We start from the raw sequence: 21,014 nt of genomic DNA, 5'->3' as shown, positions 1-21,014 counted from the left end.
CAAATGCTGAAGATAACATGGTGAAAGACCCTTATCGTAGTAGACCGTGATTTTAAATGTGATCAATGGCACAGGACAGGCTTTGGTAGGTCTCTTGTTTCCTATTCGTTTTTTTATATACAATTGAGCAATAACGGCAAAACAGGTATTCTTATCTTTACTTCCGCAAATATTTTTTTTTTCATGAATATGCGACAAAATCAGTCTTTCACCCGAGCTTTCAAAATGGAAACATTCTTCTTCTGTAATGGAAACCACCAAATTTTGATAAAATCATGTCCTTAATATCGTTGTTGTTGCCACTTATTGCCACATCACGTGATTCAATAATGGGGACAACACAGACCAATAAATGTTGATAAAACTTTACGAATGTCATCTCACGGATAACAGTTTGAGGGCTTCAGAGTCGACTTTCTTTTTTTTTTTTCAGAAGATAATTATTTAAAAGAAAACTAACAAGAGTGCTAATACTTAAGCTATCAGTAGACCGATTGCTAGAGTTTATGTATTGGGCTGCATTACACCTAAACAATAAACTCAGCTGTATATTTTTAGTGTCGTGGCAGCAAAAATATGATGGTGATGGTGGAAAACACAGAAGTAAAGATAAACGTAATCAACCAGTCTTGATAAGACAACATCATGGTATTTGAACAATGGACGAGTATTCTGATAAAGCCATAATCATTCACCTATGTGCATGAAGTCGGAATTGTGTCTAATAAGGTGCATATCGGTGCTATAATTCAGTGGATTATTGTAGAATCTATCAAGTTTTCTGCCCATAATATGATTTGTTAAAACGAATCATGAATTACGAAGTGCTGTAACTACGTGTATATTATGTTAAGTAATTTCAGCTAAATTATAATTTAGAATAAATATTTGGAACTCTTAAAGCCATGTTGTCATACACGTGTTGCACAGTAAGTAATTCATCAGGGGGTCATTTTTGTTCATCACCGCAGATGAATATTTCGGGTGGATTTACTTTAAAAAATAATCACATGATTCACAAAGAGTATTATATACACACAACTTAATTGAGTCTAAACATTTTTGAATTTGTGCGTGTGTGTGTGTGTCATCGACCCTTATAGGTCACAGAGAGGAAAAAACATGCATGCTTGACCTTACAATATTATAGCACATACAAATACCCAGTATTTCTCAAATGTCTTCATTTACTATATAGTGCTGTCGTTTGTCTGTCTCAGTTATATGAGAAAATTAAGACAGTGGTCTATATGCTTAAAAAAAATGCAAATAAAAATAACTTATGATACGCTGTGTACATGTATGAAATTTCTATTCCTTTCTTTGCGCATGTCAGTGGGTGTGTGTGTGCGTCTTTGTGTGTGATTTTTTATTTTGTAGGCCAAAGACACTTGTTGTATTGTATTGTGTAGCAAAGACACTTATTGTATTCACGTTAGGGGTCGAATCACAAATATAAAAGCACAGAACTATATCATTTAAAGAGTAATGAAAGGTGAGTGGCGCGACTTCGTGTAGACGGTCGAGCAGTGGGCTATTTTTATTTTTTTGGTTCCTTGGTCCGTGACATTCGATATTATTGGTCAGTGCACATCATGCATCGCTTGAATAGAAATCACATGCTTGTATATTTCCTTATTAATCTACGTACAATTCATCTTATTAGTACATTTACATTATTCTATCTGTCTTGTTGTTTACCTATCTATTCATGTCATAATTAGTGTCGTCAGTCATTGATTTAGTTCAACGTTCCAATATATCGAATCGGGGAAATAGTCCAGTTATGACTGGACTGAATTCAGTTCTCTTTACTCGCCTCACACACCCGTGGAATGAACGCGCTGTATGTATATCCCCGTCCTGGCAATGACTGCGCAGGCTAAAGTAGAAACATCGTGACACTGCTGGTATGAGGGTTGTGATCTAATCTCCCTCGTTGTATATGTAAAAAATCTCTCCTGCGTTGTGACGAAAGTACATCTAATTGAACCCTGAGTTGTGAATACCGAATAGGAGCGATTTCACTTGGAGCGTAGCGATCGGATTTCCTTGATCAGTATTGGTGATATGAGGATTACCGACATGGCAGTCTGTATAGGATAGATGAAGAACAGTGGGATATAAAGACCGTTTGTCAAAGTGAATTCATGATATTCACAGATAGGCAACAACTCGGACACAGCTTAAAGGGACATTCCAGACGATTTAAGCCTGTATAATTAAACATCGAAGTACATAAATCGATAGCATCATGTCCATATTTGTAGTTTATTGTCCCTGAGCAGATAAGCAATACTCTAGAAATCCAAAACATACCACATTGAACAAGTATGATGACATATGAGGCTCACATAATGCAGGAATGCAGCAGTGTCATTCCATTACACTACCACTATTTGCTCAACAAATCTGTCTGTATGTTCTATAGAATTTATGCATGCTTTCTTTTTTTCTATCTTATATGCAGCTGCTACGTCATCATCCTCGTTCTTTGTGATCTGTTATCAATTTTGAAAACATTCACATTTGTCATCTCACATACTAGAAATTCTGAAAGTCCGTACCCACACTCTGGCCAGTATATAACTAATTTATAGGTGTACATCTGCAAAAGTCTGAAAATCACCCGGAAGTCTCATGTACATGTATATGCATGTACCTCTTTTGATCCGCAAACAAACATTGTGATAAATCACATTCATTTTGACCTGAAAAAAAAAAAAAATCACCCTTATCTTACAGCGACCTGACCATTTCATGTTTTACACTTTCTCTTCAATTATTGTTTTGCAACTGAAATTGTATAGTTCACCGCATGATCTATACACTACTTTGTCTATTTCTATGAAATTTGTTCTCCCCACAGCAAAAGCATCAACACGAATTATTCTACATCTTGATGAGACATTCAGTGAGCATGCTTGGTCTTTAGTGCTCATATCCATGATTCTTCACTTCTTTGATCCTGTGTATGTGAACAGACGCACAGAGTTGTTTTGTTTCCATTCATACAATTATTTATGGCACAGAACGTTCCTCAAAATCAGTCTTCATTCAAGGCTGTGAGGAGACAGAATTGAGATGGATGAAAACTGTTTCAGGCATGATAATGCATCGCAAATATGACAGGTTCCTTCCGTATCCGTGACAATTCAGAGCTATTTCTATCTGCATGGCGAATATCAAAATATCCGTATATCATGTGCATACTGAGTGTACGTATGCTGTGAGGGGGACTAACACGGGTGCTAATCATAACATGCGTATATAATCATTTAGGTTATTCGACGTATGATGTATAGATACATTTTGTATAACTTCATTGTAATACTTGCTATGCCTTTTCACCTGTGTTTGTAAATGTATATTGTTACTTCATCGTATTTTGTATTATTTGGATATGGAAAACACGTGAAACGAAATGAAATTAAGGTCATCCGCTCTATCGCATATTTTATACATATCCAGCTACACCACCCCACAAAAGATAAGATAGGCCCTACAAGAAAGAAAAAAGAAAACAAGGAAATAACATGAAAATAAAAATGTGAATTTTTGTTACGCTGGGACAATTATCTTGTAATCATGCACCTACCACCTATCATATAAACCATCGAGCGGAAAATTGCGATAAAATGGCCGGGATATACTTACCGTTAGTATCAAGAAGCCAAATACTGAAAACCAGTCGTAGTTGATGTAGAGTACAGGTACGATTACCTGTCGATGAAACAATACATGTGAGAAGTACAATGTAAATGGGTTTGAGGTGAATTTTTGATATGTTCTTGTTTTACCTCTGACCGTCGTAATATTCTAACATTAATTTAATGCATTACATATGGACAACTAAGCGTTTCTCGTGATTTTAACTCATTAAGGACCTATACTAGTACTATAAGTTTCACGTAAATCCCTTACTTTTCTAGCAGACGGGCTATGAAGCGATTTGCATATTATTATCCATAAATTAATATCGGTAAGGAGTGTGGGGTATAAATGCAATGTCTCTGTGTCACCTTTTTCCTCTTTAAAAAAAGACAATGATACATATAAGATTACAAAGGCTTGTACATACTCGTGCTTGTATTGGATATAAACAGGGTATCATTCAACCCATAGTCAGCGAAAATCAATCACCAGCGGGACAATCGTAAAGCGAGCATGATGTCTATTATACCCCTATAAAGGATTTCGGTCCGAGTAAATCGACGAGAGCCTTTTCAAAAGTGAACACGTTGATGAGCGGCTCAAGTCATGATATAGGCCCAGTCTTGAATATTGTTTGTATTCCACCTAACGTGATAGAGAGAAACTGCGTGAAATGGAAGAAATGTATATTTAGGACGACGGGAAATGCAAGGTTGATGCACTCTAGATATTAGTGTGGGTTGTTGACCATGAGGGCGAAGATGTGGCATATGCACATAGTTCTAATTTTAAAGCTTTATCATGCCGCAGTTTACTGTGTCGACATGCAGATCCGGATAAAGCCACCAGTTATTGCAGGCTTTGTGTTTGTCAGTTTGTTCTCTTGTTTAATAGTAATAATAACAATAACAATAAAATAATAATAACAATAATAACAATAAAAATAATAACAGTAATAATAATGATAACAATAATAACAATAATAATAATAATAATAATAACATCAACATCATCATCATCAGCAACAACAACAACAACAATCAACTAGAGGATTCCTGTATACACCCAAATTATAGGCCTACCTGACCAATGGCGGCGCCAATCGTGCCTGTGCCATCCACAATGCCAGTGACAGTGGCCAGGGCTTCTTTGTCCTGCCTCATCGGCCCCTGCTGGCCCAGGTCCGCGGCCACAGTGGCGCTGATGATATGGGCCACGCCGCATACGAAGGTTCCTATAGACCAAGAATTTTTATATGTTTTTGTACATTGCTGGATAAAGTAAAGATTTAAATGAAGAAGGCTTTATGCTGTGACATGTTTTTAAAAATTATGTGCGTATATGTAGCGTATACGTATACATGTACTTACCGGTATCTCTTTCTTTTGAGTACACTTGCTTGTATTTTGATGTGAAAACTGTTGATTTTGTCATAATGATGTCAAATTTGTACAAGTTAGTGGAGAAACACAAACGGAAACGGAAACAAAATTACTGCTTTGAATTGGCTTACCTAGAACGGCCATCACGAAGGCGTTGAGGGCGTAATTTGCCGGTGTAGCTGTGAATGATGGAGAAGGCAGTAAATGTGTAAATTTATTACCTACGGATGATACAACCATACTTCTGGCAAAGTCCTGATGTTAAGTTTCATGACATATCTATTCGGACAGTAATTCAAATATAGCCTGCATCGCTTTTATGACGAGACAACAGCTGGTTGGTTTATTAAAATGCGACTCCCATATATAATCGTTTCCTTGAGTGGCATGCTATAAATGGAAACAACACGGAAGGATTCAGAATTTAAATGATCATAGCAGGCGCTAGATTAGCACAACATTCTCACATCAAGAAAGTATTAACAAAACATTTTATAGAATTGAATTTGTCTGTATATAGGAGTGCATTATTTTGTGTTGGTGTTGTTTTTGTCAAATCATTAGTAGGTCTATATAGCTCTGTATCACATGTCCTACCGGGGCGTTTCGGTAATCAGTGAATGTTACTCTATGATAGAGGTGAATCCAAGAAGAAGTTACTGTTTGTAATTTAATAATTCATTGCAAAGTATGTCATTGAGAAACCCTAAAGTCTTTCAGTACACGTATTTTGTTGTTTTTATCGCACAAGGCGAAAGGTCATAAGCGTCTGTTTTTGTTATGTCAGCAGCTGGCGCTCTTTACAACCTCAAACTAAGTTCTAGCGTTTGCGCGCTCATTCTATCACGAGAGATGCAGGAAACAAGTTTCTACGTTCATGCTGTACGTCTGCAATCAGCTATGTCTCACCATTGTATCCGTATAATGAGGCCATTGACCCGAACAGCATGACGATAACGACAGGTGATCGAATGCCCATAAAGTCCGATATCACTCCTCCGATAGTCCCACCTACAGAGAGAAGAAAAGATCGATACACAGAAGACATTTTCAGCTTTCCGAATAAAGATTTCAATTTTGTTGTTGTCAATAATCTTTATTGGAGTTCAATTATAACATCAAAAAACATTCAACTTGAACGTGTATAAGAAAATTCAATCAATTAAATGATTACCTTAACCCATATCCGGCCATCTACGGGATATTCCGTAGATCGTCCAAACGCCGCAGGGGCCACATACGGAATATCCCGTAGTGGATAAAATGACATATGAATGACGTCATTCACTTCCGCTGAATACTACGACTGTACTATGCATTGAATAACAACATGTTATATACCATATTAACGAGATTTTTTCCTCTTTCAAAATAATGATATACAACTTGTCTATGTTTTTTTTTTTTTTTCATTGCTTGCTAATGAAGAGCGATTGTTTGGAAAGTTGTCTGTTTGTCGGCATGTGCGCGTGAACAGTGCTGGGCCACTTAGGTGTTTGTGTACACAGGCGTTGGCCCGATATGGGTTAAGCACATAGTTACTATAAATCACATATATTACACAGCAAAAATATAATGAGATTATTGTTATAATGCTCACTATTTCTTGAACGTGCACACTTACCTATAATGCCTCCCAGATCGTAAGCCATGGACAATCTGTCGGCTGAGACTTCCTGCCAATGGAACTTAGACGTGAGGTAGTAAGGGATCCAGTTGAACAACGTGTAGTTGACTAACTTCAGGCAGGCGTATCCGCAAGAGTACTGTAAAATTCACACAAATGTCATTTTATTTTCCTATGAGCAATTATATAATACAGCGTAATCAAAGCACCATGGAATAACAACTTATACACGCCAGCACGCAACGTGAATTTCACTGATTTTGGATGAATTGCACGTTTATAGTTGTGCAAATGCTTCCCCAACGCTGTATGGACCCTGGGGCCAAATCTACCTTATAATGCTTGTTCCCTTTCACTGAAGTTCGCGCATAAACTCCTGCCTTTGCAAATTGTAAAGATGATGCCAGTTGTTACAACTAATTTTAAATACGTACGACAAATGCTGCCAAATATACCAGTATCATTGTAAGGCGTAACAGATCACATGCAGGCACATTGTCATCCCACTGATGTGTTGCGCCTGTAGATGCTTCTTAAAAATGGAATATTTGTATGTTTCTATAGTGATCTGAAGTGATACGGTTTAAGACTAGCCAAGGAGACTGAAGATGATATACAACTGTATCAAGACAATGAAATACCAAATCAGACTGCTCGATGGTATACTTCTCTTGGCTGGACTGACTCCAAAATATTCGTATAATCGGGATAAGATTGCTATTTAACAGTTTGCTGGCGTGGATTCCTACGATATGCAAACTATGCGATAAGTTTTTACAGAGAGAACTGAACCCACGCATGCAACACCGGGCAGCAGAAAGGCGTTGCAGAACCCGATAGCTTCCGACTTCTCCTTTTTATCACTCTCTTGCTCATCTTGTTCCTCCTCATCGCTAGAGCTCTCTTCGTTGGTGGTCGTATCGTCCGAGAGTACGTGATCGACATCGTCCACGATAGCTAGAAGTAGGTACGAGACAGACTCGATAATGTAAGTGTCATGGCGGATTGACAAACTGCCAAACAAGCAGCAACAACCAGGTGAGTGTTCGGTTTTAACGATATCAATATCAAAAAGTTATTAACCTCGCAATCATAAGGTATGACTAAATATTCCTTGATTTGTTTTTACCAATCTCAACGTATTGCAATAATTGCGATCAGTCGTGTGCAACAAAAGTAAAGATTTAAAAAACATAAAAACAATTAGAGGCAACCAGGGCCCTGTTGCATTATTAAAATGCAATGAAACATAAGTTAGGTATCAGCCAATCAGCATCGAGCATTCAGAGACTTATGTTTTATTTCCTGACTTATGTTTGATCTTAGTTTCTATGCAACGGGGTCCAGCATACAAGCAGGAGCTAAGTAAATACTTCAATAAATACATGAACGTGTAGAAACACTCTAAAGCAAGACCGTAATTCTTATGGACAGGGGACAAACTCAAAACAGGAAAGGACAAGAATGTGGATTTGAAACCTGTCCCCCTTCCCTTCTTCCCCCGTAAAACATAGCGAAATAAAACAAAATAAAACAAAAAGAGTTATTTTCTTTCTTTCTTTCTTTCTTTGCAGGTACCGCCTGTCCATTGGATGCGTGTCACGAGCTCGACACCAGTGAGTCATACAGCCAACAAGTCATACAGCCCACGAGTCACACAGCCCACGAGTTATACAGCTCACGAGTCATGCAGCCCAAGAGTCATGCAGCCAACGAGTCATACAGCCAACGAGTCATACAGCCCACGAGTCATGCAGCCCACGAGCTAGACACTAAATGACCAATGCCCGTGAGCTCTACATCAAGTAAACAGGCCCGTGAGACTGACACGGTACTTGATATTCAGGCCCTTTTTTGCCTATAGTGTCGAGCTCGTGGGCTTTCTCTTTTATGACTCATGGGCCTTTTTTTCAATGTCGAGTCCGTGGGTTGTATGACTCGTGGGTTTTGATCTTGTGGGGTGACCCCCTGTCCATGTACCTATAATTTAACATTCGCTAGTATTGTTACACACACACACACACACACACACACACACACACATACACACACACACACATCTAATAAACACATGCACTCCACGAGGTTATTATTTGATCGTTGTTAAGGTTGAAACAGCTTCTTTCTTTTTTTTTCTGAGCTTCCCCAAGTATGTATTATATCTGTTTGAAATAATCATAATAAATCAGCATTTTGACTGTTTAAAGTTCAAATGCAGCGCATCCATTCTTTTTAAATTGCCTCTGATAATTAGCCTACATCGTTACCAATGTAGAGCAAGTACCCATCCCATGACATGATAGTAATATTCTACGAGCTCGCAAATGATAAAAAGTTTTGACAACATGCACATAACGAGGTATGATAAGCATCAACACCATCATTCATGCAACATGCACCAATGATACATACGCTTCTTGTCATGTGTTGAGGGGGAGTCTTTCCAAGCTGGTTTCTCAGATTGCCCTTCCTCGCTGTCGTCCAGTACTTCAACTCCTGAAACAATAATGATGATGATGATGATGATGATGATGATGATGATGATGATAACAATGATAATAATAATAATAATAATAATAATAATAATAATAATAATAATAATAGTAATATTTAGATGATAATATTAAAATAATAATTCCAAGTAAAATCAACAATTCAACGATCACGTTAAACGACATTACTCTTAAACTTGAAACAATGTGCTTTATCATTATGCCAGTTGGCAATACAAGACATGCGAGTATATTAAGTAGATGACTACATGACATGAGGAAATACCATAAACTACTTTACACGTCTGTTTCTGCAATGATGAGACGATGAAGAAATGCAACGATTTTCTTTTCTTTTTTTTTTCTGGCATGCTCAAAACGTCCCTTCTCACATGAAAAATGCTATACTTTTCTGGTTACGACATGGCATGCATGGTCATTTACGTATTATACATTGAATCATCTTTTCGATTAACAGTGATGATAATCCTACACGGCAATGATTGCAAAAATTATGATTAGGACACAATTATCTATTTCTGATCACTTCTAGCAAGAATGTGTAAACTACAGAACGAACGCAACAGACCAATTGTGTAGTTATAATATGGGCAATTGCAAATTATATATATATATATATATATATATATATATATATATATATATAATTTTATCGTCATCATCATCATCATAAAGAATAAAACTGAAACAAAGTTCATGCTGTATTCATCAACAGTTTATTTCGGCTCACAAATTTTCGAGCGATTTGCTGTTTCTCAACAACATTTGATACAACACTTGAGTGTTGAAGTTCAATACTTGATAAACAGCGAATAACTCGAAAATTTGTGAGCCGAAATAAACTGTTGATGAATACAGCATGAACTTTGTTTCAGTTTTATTTTTGATGATGATGATGACGATAAAATTATATATATATATATATATATATATATATATATATATATCAATGACGCCAAAGACCAGCTTATTAACAAACAAAGAAAAATGAATTAATTATCAAACCTGCGTCTCGAGGTGTTGGCATGAGAAAGAAGAGAATGACGAGTCCCCAGAAAAACATCATCATTGACGTCACGAGGAAAGTAAACTAGAAAAGAAGGAACATAAACAAGGCATCAGTGACCAAACTATCATCATTCTTATTGATAATACTGCGTAACTGCGATTAATCAATCTTTTCTCCATCATGCAAAATTACACATATATGTGTGAGTCTCTCTTCGTGTGTATACGTTTGTATTGACATAATGGTGTTCGCTCCATCAAGACAACGAAGATACATACCAACTTGGGAATTTTTGCTCAAAGTTTGAAAAGGTTTTTTTGGCACATTCTTGACCAAGTTGCATAATTACGAGAAATACAATTGTTGCAGTACTTGTTACAATATTGTATTACTGATTAAATTTTAGAAAATTTTAAATTTTTAAAAATTTTACGAAAAAGAACACGGTAAATCAAAGTGTTAATTTATTGAAGTCAATCTATAGTGCTAGCTGGCAGTTAACCTCTGGCACCAGTGTTTTCTACGACATGTAACTGAGATGACATGACACAAGGCATGTCATAATTAAGCAGTTTTAGACAGACGAGAAAATGTGGGTAAACAGAAAATTTGATGAAGGGATAAAAACATGAAGAATAACAGACATTTGTCATTTAAGATATGATTAATTAGTGACATTACTAAAGGAGCGACTGAACAGAAAAACAAGATCAAACATCAAGGAATGACGACACAGAGCACATGACACTGAACATTCAATGAGTAATAAATTCATCTCAACAACGACAGACATGTATTAGCATAAATTTCTGTGTAATGTCGTCTGTACCTCATATCCATACGTGAGAACCAAAGAAGCTGAAAATGCACCAAGCATGTTACCAATGGATCCGCAGGCACTCCATACACCAAATACCAGACCGCGACTGATGAAAAAAAAAAGAGTACATGGGCGTTGTATAGAAACGAATTGTAGATACATGGTACTTTTAATCTGATAGACGGAGAAGATAATGTAATGTGGTCCCTCTCAAAAAAAAAAAAAAAAAATCGCCATGTATTCCACTGTAAATTTTCGTCTCAAGCACTCATTTATACAATGTATAGAATGGTTCCATGTCTTTCTAACCAATGATTTGACAGCAACATTCTGCTTGAGCAACTGTGCATGAGTAAGCAGCAAGCCGAACTGGACGGTGTCAGCCTCTTCCCAACACACTTTAAAAAAATGATGAAATTCTTCAAAACCACTGCACCAAGAAAACAAGTCAAAGCATCCCGTATGTTTTCTCCAGACTAGCAATGTTGTCCCACGCAGACCATTTTCGCCTTGTTAAAAACAGGAGGCTCTCATCCTGTGCCCTTAGACCCTCTTCGACTCCAAATAATACCAATCTTAGAATCAGTTGACTCTCGCATATTATCTTACATTTGGAAAGGTAAAGTGATAATCACAAATATCACATTGCGAAAAGTAATTAGAAATGTCAAGACGGTGACTTCCAAAAGCTAAAGAAATGTATATTTCTTAACAAAAACGAAATAGCAGGAAAGTAGATTCCTCTCTAGACGAAAACTTCTTGATGTTGACGAAAGCGACGAAGAAGAAAAGTTAGAACGTATAGTTGTGTTAGTAGATGTATAATTATTGCAACATTCGTAGTGCAGTTATAGTACAAACAGTAATTAACTGTCTTAATGATGTTATTTTGATATATAATCTTACCAGTAGTTCTACCATTGCTGATAGACGACACACAGTAGACATAGCTGTGGTAGTTGCCATAATTGTAAAAGTATACATATTCAAGTATTAGGTGAGATGGTAATGGTAATGGTAATGGTCGTTCATGTTCTAAATTGTTAAAGAGAAAAACGAAGATTACGGAAGATATAGAAGCAGACGAAGGTGATTGTACAGGGAGGAAGAAGGGAAGAAAAAATAATAGGAAAAAAAGACAAACATAAGCATAAGATAAAGAAATTGGAAGAAGAAGCTACAAACAATAGAATAAGATGGAAAACAAAAAGGAGAAGAACGGAAAGAAAAGGAGACGTACAAAAAATCAAGAAGGAAAAAAAAATGAGGAAGAACTACCTACCTTCCTTCTGAAAACCAGTTACCCATGATTGCAACCAGGGTGGGCCATCCTGTACCCTGGAGAAGTCCGTTTAGAACCCAGAAGACCAAGTAGTACCAATGGTTGTAGACTTTTACCCACTCGCTCAACGTGCCGAATATAAACATCTGTCGTGGATAAAGTTTATCTTAATGTATCAGCCGTTCATATTTTCTTCTCTGTTTCTTTTTTTTTTATCAATCAAAACGCCGTATGATAATCTGAAGGCTGTTAAAATTGGTCATAAAATGTATATTATGCATGCGCAAATTGTTCAGATGACAACCTTAACATTGTATTTGATATTGGAGTCACTGATATTGCTAATTTCAAAAACATGTACCAATAAAAATAGAAATGCGACTATATAACTTAATGTCGATGTTCAATTACAAGTCTTTTCTTTGCAGGTCAAAGATGTGTGAACATGTTTTACATGTGGTGACTTACATATTTTGCCAATATATATTTTATCCCTAATGTTGCCTTCAGGCTATTTTTATGATAAAAAGCAGAAAACCGACAGCAGCCATAATACAAATATGATAGTCCAGCCACTGAGTTAATGTTCACGCGGAGGCTAACGCCGGACTTCAAGCATGTCAAGCAGTAATTTCCCGAAAAATCGATAAATATTTTCCTGTCCCTATATGGTTAGGAGAGCACTGAGTAAATATTCGAAAACAGTTCAGAGGTAGGAAAATCAATGCCCTGCACAGCTGGAAGAGTTTTGTTGCACGAAATTCGATGTATATTTATAAACGATTGAGGAGTGTCCCTAAATATTACATACGTTTTTGTCAGTCCCAAAATGATTATTGTTGAACACGATCAAGAAATTGCTTGTGTTTAAACAGTCTGTCCATACGTAATTAGTGAACTCGATTTTGACTCACCATCAGTGCAGAAGAGCACATTCCAAACGACAGCACTAGCCTTAGATCAATCCTGTTTGAATGAGAGATGTAATAGATGATTTTTAAATTCATGCAATTTCAGAAACAAAGACAGTAATTCAATAATAAGATCGCCGAGATTATTGATTATCAGTCTCCGTTGATTTGACCTGCTATCTATTTTGCTGAATATCATTGAAAAAGAAGGGTATATGAATGTGGTCACCTAGTTTGAACATCGCCAAAGATGAAGCGATACAATATTTTTTGGTCGCACATGCTTCAGTCGTCTGCCTGAGCTACATTTATATCCAAATAAACAGTTTAAAGTGACGAATTTGATTGACGTATGTTTTGTTCATAGCGTATCCAGAGACTTCATCTTGGTTCGAACAAGTATACTCACAAAATGAATGAAAGAATAAATGATGGAAGTAACAGTTTTAGTAACGAAATGTTCGTATGGACTGTCGGTTTGCGTTATTCTAACATGAGCCATATTTTCTACTGTAAAACGAACAGTGTTATTTGATCTATTTAGAAGGGGGTTTATATCAGAAACTATTATCCTCTGTCAACTAGAATTAGAGAACTGTGAATGCACGCACGCATGCACTGTACATCAAAATGTATGATAGGCCTATATATGCTTATTTAAAAAAAATGACAGACAAAATATGAACAGGCATAAATGTGTAGTGTGCTTTAACATGTACGATCTATAGTGGTTAACGATTACAGGACATCTGCTGGTGTTCCCAACATCTTCCCAACCTTTAGAAAAAACTACAATATTTGATATTCGATGCCTTTTTAACTGACGGTAAAGGATGTATTCTCTGATGAGTCAGCAACAGGAATTGTCTCCAAAGATGCATTGATAAATACACAGATACTATACTTCGTGTTCAATGTGTGGAATAGTGCGTTGCAAAAACGTTTTTAACTCTACCGCAACAGTGACTTTGAAATTCTATTGACATTTTATGCTGTGTAGTTGCAAGACGGTATAAGTGACAGGGTTAAAGGAGGCTATGTGGCGTCTGTATGCAGTATGACGTACCTGTCACCGATGATGCCGCTGATGAAGAGACCCAGAGCGTAGGAAACCAGGAACACTGTATCCAGGATACCAAAGAACACCTCTGCCTGGCCGATGGAGTCTAGGAACGGATCCTTTTCTGGGTCCTTTAAGTTATACACAATTTTTATGTACATTAATAACTTCTTCAATACAAACCTTTTTGTTTGTGCCTGTGTCTATTCATTGAAAGTGTCATAATATCATTCAAAGTTTGATTGATATGGTTTGGATTTTTTTCGTATTTCACTTTAAGAATACAAACAATGCAATTTGACAAAGAACAATCAGACAATATATTATAAGGGAAAGGGAGATAGTTAGAGGTGAAATATGTTATATTAAAGGAGACGAAGTGTATTGTGTCAAAAGAACAGAGACAAATTTCAGATCATATCGGATCAATGCATTCTACAGGTAGACGAAACTATTTGTAAATGTTCTCATTGCTTATAGTAATTTCTTTGTTTTTATGACGTAATAATGATAATAACAATACTAATAATAAGGTCTTATTTACCCAGGGTAGCCTCTTCAGTGTTGCCACTGCTCTACCAGAGGGTCCTACTATTATTATTACCCTATAGCGTTGCCAGGTACCCATTTATACACCTGGGTCGTAGAACTGATATTTGTACTCGCACTTGACATAACCTAAGAAGAATTCCTTGTAAGCAAGGGTATAAGAGAAGTTTGAAAACAGTTCCTGTAATATTTTTTCTACTACTAATATATTTTACACACAAACAAATGCAAAATGGTTCCTTTTTTTTTTTTCCCGTGACATGCAATGTGACAATGTGACTTATCTCTGTAACAGAACATCGGACGACATACCAAGATTGACATTAAGAGTTGCACAAAACTTGAGAGGGGAATAAAAGTCATGAAACAGCAGCGTAAAATCTTTTTGCATGACATCACGATCATTACGTGGAAGGGGGGGGGGGGGGAATAAAAGGCCCCTACCCAGTCTTTTTAGGATTAACATTTATCCAAACTAAGAAAAGCTAAACTGATCATGCTGCTTCGTTTCAAAGGTGATTACAGTATCTTTTGTTGTATTTTTGAAAACAAAAAATACGGTTTTGTTATAGTCGCGTAACGTAATTGTATGCGTTGAGTCATCCTGATGTAGAGAATGCTATAACATAAAGCTGTCTTTCGTACTATCCCATACCTCGCCGTGCCTATATTGGACATAATCTGGAAAATCGATCGAAAAGGGAAAAAAAGTGTGTCAATGCTATGGCGTGGAGGACAAGCGCAGTGATTATGCGGTCAATGTTCCGCCCTGTTTGTTGCAGGAAATGTAATCGATTTGTTGATGACGTCCTAGTTTTTCCCATAATGATCGTAAGCTCAAATTACTCATGTCCAGTAAGATAGCTGGTCAGATGACTGATCATTCACGATAGATGATAGTCATGGTCAGTTCAAATGCTAGCAGAGACAACGTCTATACTCTATTATCATTAGCCATGATGATAAAAATACCATTGACAATGAACGGCAATGCTCTATATTATAAAGGGCATAACAAAAGACGCTGAATATACCTTTCTGAGACGTAAACATACACAAACACACACACACACACACACATATTATATATATATATAATTCATGTGCGTGTGTGAGAATTTGTGCTTCAAAAAGACATTTAGTCTCTTCTTACCAAATATTCGCTGGAATTTAAGAAAATAGTTTCGTTGAGAGGCAAAAGGGTCCATGTTTCTGCCAAAGCTGTCTTCACGTTACTGAATGTTTTTCTTGCAGCGTGGATGAAAACATACCTGGATTTGATACGAAAAGGGATTTGTAATTGACGTAATGTACATTCAAAAGGTGGTAAGGCACCGGTGTTGTTGAAGATTCACTTGCTTTTTTTTGGGGGGGGGGGGGCATGTATAGACTGTATGATCGCTTCGATTAAAAAAGGGAACAATTACGTTTTAATGCGTTGCAGTTGAAGAACTTGTCAATTGCAGTACGATTGAATCACAATGCATCGTTCAACGTAGTTTTTCTCATATCCAGAAAATCGAAAATATTTTCCGACCGAAGCTTGATAGGTTATTTATTCATCCCACCTGGATATCACAACTGACAAAGATTTAGATTTTGAACATGTGAGACTATTACAAATGTTTTTCTTTCGCATTCTTATACGAAGAAATCCATACTTTCTTTATTATACATGATATAACATGATATATATATATATATATATATATATATATATATATATATATATATATATATATATATATATATATATATATATTTATATACCCAAGTCCATAAGCATGACCTATGATAGGCAGTGCATTTTATTAATGTAATTGATTACATTGAATCTGATTATTCATTCATTTGATTTGATTTCAACTTCAATATGATATCAACATAAAAATATTTTTACTTTCAAACTTGTTACCACACATCAAACTCTTGAAGATGTAGAAATCGTGTTTTACATCATACACATCAGGGTAATTTGTTCCCCTCATATATGGGGATGATTTGCCCATTTCAAAAGAAAGTCATGTCATCAACGTCGTTACCCCTTATACTAATCTTGAGCCCTGCTAAAGGTTCTCCTGAGGACCACTCTGGTTGGTTTAGAGTTCCAATGTATAACGGACATAAAATGTCTGTAACGTTTTCCAAGTTGTTATACTCACCAAATAACTGTCAAGCTTTTGTAAGCCGGAACATTGGTTAAACAACAGATCTCTCCGTTAAGTTTGGGATCGAATTTGCGGTATATTAGTGTATACATTACACATATCATCATGTTCCTTTTTTTCTGTTTAAAAAGAAGCTAACATATTCGGGGAAAATACTGTTCACAAAGGGACTGTGAATCTACAGAGTGTTGCCAAACAGACGACATTAACGTGGCACTGAAGTACATAGGAGCCCCAATATAAGAATGCATATTGGATACTGGAGAAATTAATAGACGTCATTTTGATGAAGACGATATGCAAGATCCTAGAAAATGTAGTTAACTATATTCTTCCGAAGCAAGCAGATATTTTATACATTGTGTACTCACGCGAAAAATGTGAGGAAGAAAACCAGAGCATGGTTGCGAGTGAGCGTCTTTTGGTAGCGTTCTGGTATCGCCCCCATGGCGGCTGGTCGAAGAGCCCAATATTCCACTCCGTGTGGAGACGGCACCTTACTCTCCGGTCGGCTTTTACGTTTTCTGCTGGTCGAGTTGACGAGTAATGGTAGCAGCTGCTCCACAGAACGACGAACCTTCATAATTTTCTAGGGAGTGCCAACCTTTGTTTGTTTGGTGGGTTTTTTTTTTCTCTCTCTCTCCCCCTTTTGAGTCCCGCACTCTTAGACACCTCCAGATGCCGATATTAATGTATCGATTTGTTTTCTTTTCATGAACGTGGCCGATATTCCGGTTGTATTGATGACTCCATCGTCCTATGTCTACATAGACAAAGAGAGAAAATTGCTTGTTCATGCAATTTAGTGATATTTAAATGTCTGAAATCATCCCATGTCTCACAGCCTATACTGTCATATCCACTAATGACAACTTTTATATTCGAGTAATAATGAGTTGTCACTTTTACTGTATTGCAAAACATCTTGTCATTTTCGCAGTTTTAGAATCAAATTCCGAAGAAGTCTTCCTGCACAGGCTGAATTCATGATATCAATGATGAAAGTAATGGAAACTTAGTGTAAAATTTGAAGCGCAGACACAATTAATAAAAGGCACATTAAGAGGAGGCATGAACACGATTATCACAGATGGCAGAGAATAGTTTACCCACAGGCATGAATATAAATATTGTAATATATGAATGGGATCAGAGTCGGTCTTACAAATTTGATCAGAATGTCATATCCATAACTCGGTACACTGTACATTCATCAAACTGACAGATCAAAACTATGCCGCTAAACTTCGTAACAACGTAAGGACTGAAATAACGCTTTTCCTACTTTCCTTTATGAATCTTTATGAATCTATGAATTCGTGAAATACTTTTATCTGTAATTTACTATTTTATGCACATGCATACATTTTTTTTTTTTGATTTTGTATTGAGTTTGTAAGTCATGTGTGGTGTTCTTTTTCATTTTTGGACTTACTGTACTTTTGTATTCAACTTTGTATGTACTGTATTTTGTATTGTTTTTATGCCGGGCCCCTTTGTAAATCAGTTTTTTAACTGAAAGGGCTACCCTGTGAAAATAAAACGGAATAAATAGATAAATAATAAATCTTTTGTAGAATTTAGAGGTAGAAAAACAGTGTACAAGGTTAATGAAATATCCATGAATGTCTGGGAACGGAACATGGTTGCGTCATAGAATATACGATGCTATGCAAAAAAAAAAAAAAAAAAAAAAAAAAAAATTCAATACATGCACTGCAAACAGGAAAAAATGAATGATCAACACCAACGCAAGCAGGATTCCTTTCGACTATATTATTTGCCAGGTGCTCGATGTCTGTTTTGAGAAATACAGTCAGTTACTCCTCATTTTAGAGAGGAAAGTTCTGTACGTGTTACAGGTAGTGGTGGCGGATAGTGAACTGATTCCCCTCTATAAAAGTAAACACCCTACCCCCTCAAAAAACAAACAAACAAACAAACAAACAAACAAACAAATAAAATGAACAAAAGAGAACACACAAATTTGATATTCTTTACTTAGAAAAAGAGGGTCAACCTTGTAAAAAGAATGAAATTTCTGGGTGAATAAACAAGCCAAAATATTCATCGCGTCTGGCAATAATTTGGTGCATTGGGACATCCTACACCATATTTTGAAATATCTAAACATGGAGGTACTTAAAATATACCCACAATTTACATTCAATGCAATGAATATCCAAATAATCTCATACTGAATGAGACATAATTATGCGTATAACTGCACACTACATCAGCTGTGATATATAGCTTTTGCCGGATGCATCTGTTGATCTACATAATATACAGTATATGTACCATTCCTTCGGGACAATCGGTTTGTTATTGTTGTTGTCGTTGTTCTTTTTTCTTTTTTGTTATGTGTTGTTGGTATTGACACCTGTCTACACAAATTATGAATTAGTTGCAAGACAAACAACCACTCCGTAATACGTCGGTAAGGAGTGACATTGATTCCAAACCTGTTGTATGGCAGTTGATTTGAACTTTTTCACACAAGAATTCTCTTCGAATGCTACTTTTTCACACTAGGATTCTCTTCGAATGCTAGTAAATAAGTCATTGTCATGTTTCAATGATATTGTCTGTGTCTTTTTAAAACAAGAGCATTATCAACGTACAGGATCATTTGCAATCTCTTGTCCTATTTACATTGAACCAATCCACTCTTTCACTCATTAAACTGGCTTTGGCTGCAAGTTTGAAAATAAATTACATTCTTATTAAGCAAGACAGAAAATCAATGAATTCTTGGCTTCAGTCAAGTTTTTAACACTCGTATATTTATTGTCATTAAATCATTTTATGTCATAACGATCATTATTACTACAATCGTGTCCATATCATGGTGCATATGTTACATCTGTTCACATGCTCAAGAAGAGAGCGGAAACAATTATGTTTGTTCTTCAGGCGCAAACAATATATATTCTATCATCTCTTTAAACCGAGAACTCCCCGTACACTAGATCATAGAATCCGTAAGGAATTGAGCACTTTACTGCACATTGAAAAATCATGAACCTGGTTACATGTATATCACAGTCTCTTCCTCTATACAATTGCACAAAAACAAAATGAATTGATAAAGATATGAAATACTGAAAAGAATCGAACAAAACATAGACATCAATCAAAGGGGTACTTTTCATTAGAAATACTGATTGGATGAACGGCATACAATTTGTACCTCCCTAATTTGAAATTAAGATATTCTCTATTGCAATTAATTGACGCTTTCACAACACAATAGAGACACGAACATGGTGAAGCAATCATCATACTCGTTCATGGAAAGAACACGGTCAATGATCAAATTAAAAGTACTGGAAAACATATCAAGGTTTTGGAATAAAATCTCAGTCTGACTCAAGACCAGCGCAACTTACCAGCTTTGACGGATTGTTACAAAAGATACAGTTAATAAAAGATTTTTCCCATGGAGGACATGAATCAGCCTACTCCAACAAAGCTCTCCTGATGGTTGCAAGGCATCATCATTAAGCAATGCACTTTGCCGACGTTTCCCGGCCTGTATGAACACAGTTAACTCAAGTCCATCACTTTTGATGTAACTTGTTCACAAACAATCTCCACTTGATTTTCTAATAGTTACAGGACGCCAGCGTGCAAACGTGTCTTTTTAAAAAAAATGTAAGCATAAGGTTATTTGGGCTTGGGGACTGTATCAACAATAAGGTAATATCTAATTCTTCTTGGGAAAGAGTTCTTCTCCTCCACGGCCACTTGACCTTTTATGACAATTGATGTAAGAGGTAGCTATTAGCAAATTATGTACACAATGAGTTTTTTTTTTTTTGCCTTAAAAAGAGGCCAACCCATTAGAGCCAGGCCTACAAAATTTGTACAGTATAGGCCTACACCACAGGGAGGGAAGTAGGGCAAGAATGAAGAGAGAAGGGGAGTGAAGATAGGAAAGAAAATAGTGATAGAAAATAAAGAAAAGGAACAAGTGCAGGATAGAGTGATGGGGAAAATAACAAGAATATAGAAAATACAAAGAGCAACTAAAAAA

The 21,014-nt window shown here is 36.3% G+C and overlaps 1 protein-coding gene across 1 annotated transcript; it reads right to left on the bottom strand.

The window, feature by feature from the left end:
* Positions 1-1,958: 1,958 nt before the first annotated feature.
* On the bottom strand, positions 1,959-17,558 carry LOC140244056 (sugar phosphate exchanger 3-like). The gene is made up of 14 exons (XM_072323709.1): positions 17,347-17,558; positions 15,961-16,078; positions 14,265-14,389; positions 13,202-13,253; positions 12,288-12,433; positions 11,015-11,111; positions 10,152-10,266; positions 7,460-7,620; positions 6,661-6,802; positions 5,946-6,047; positions 5,168-5,215; positions 4,737-4,888; positions 3,658-3,723; positions 1,959-2,093 (listed from the first exon to the last, which is right to left on the bottom strand). Exons 1-14 carry the CDS (start codon positions 17,556-17,558, stop codon positions 2,025-2,027), a joined length of 1,605 nt encoding a protein of 534 aa, XP_072179810.1. The 3' UTR covers positions 1,959-2,024.
* Between the last annotated feature and the right edge of the window lie 3,456 nt (positions 17,559-21,014).

Source organism: Diadema setosum, chromosome 2 (genome assembly GCF_964275005.1).
Source record: "Diadema setosum chromosome 2, eeDiaSeto1, whole genome shotgun sequence".
NCBI classification, from domain to species: domain Eukaryota; kingdom Metazoa; phylum Echinodermata; class Echinoidea; order Diadematoida; family Diadematidae; genus Diadema; species Diadema setosum.
Note: the sequence above shows the minus strand (reverse complement) of the source record. Positions and strands in the feature narration are given on the sequence as shown.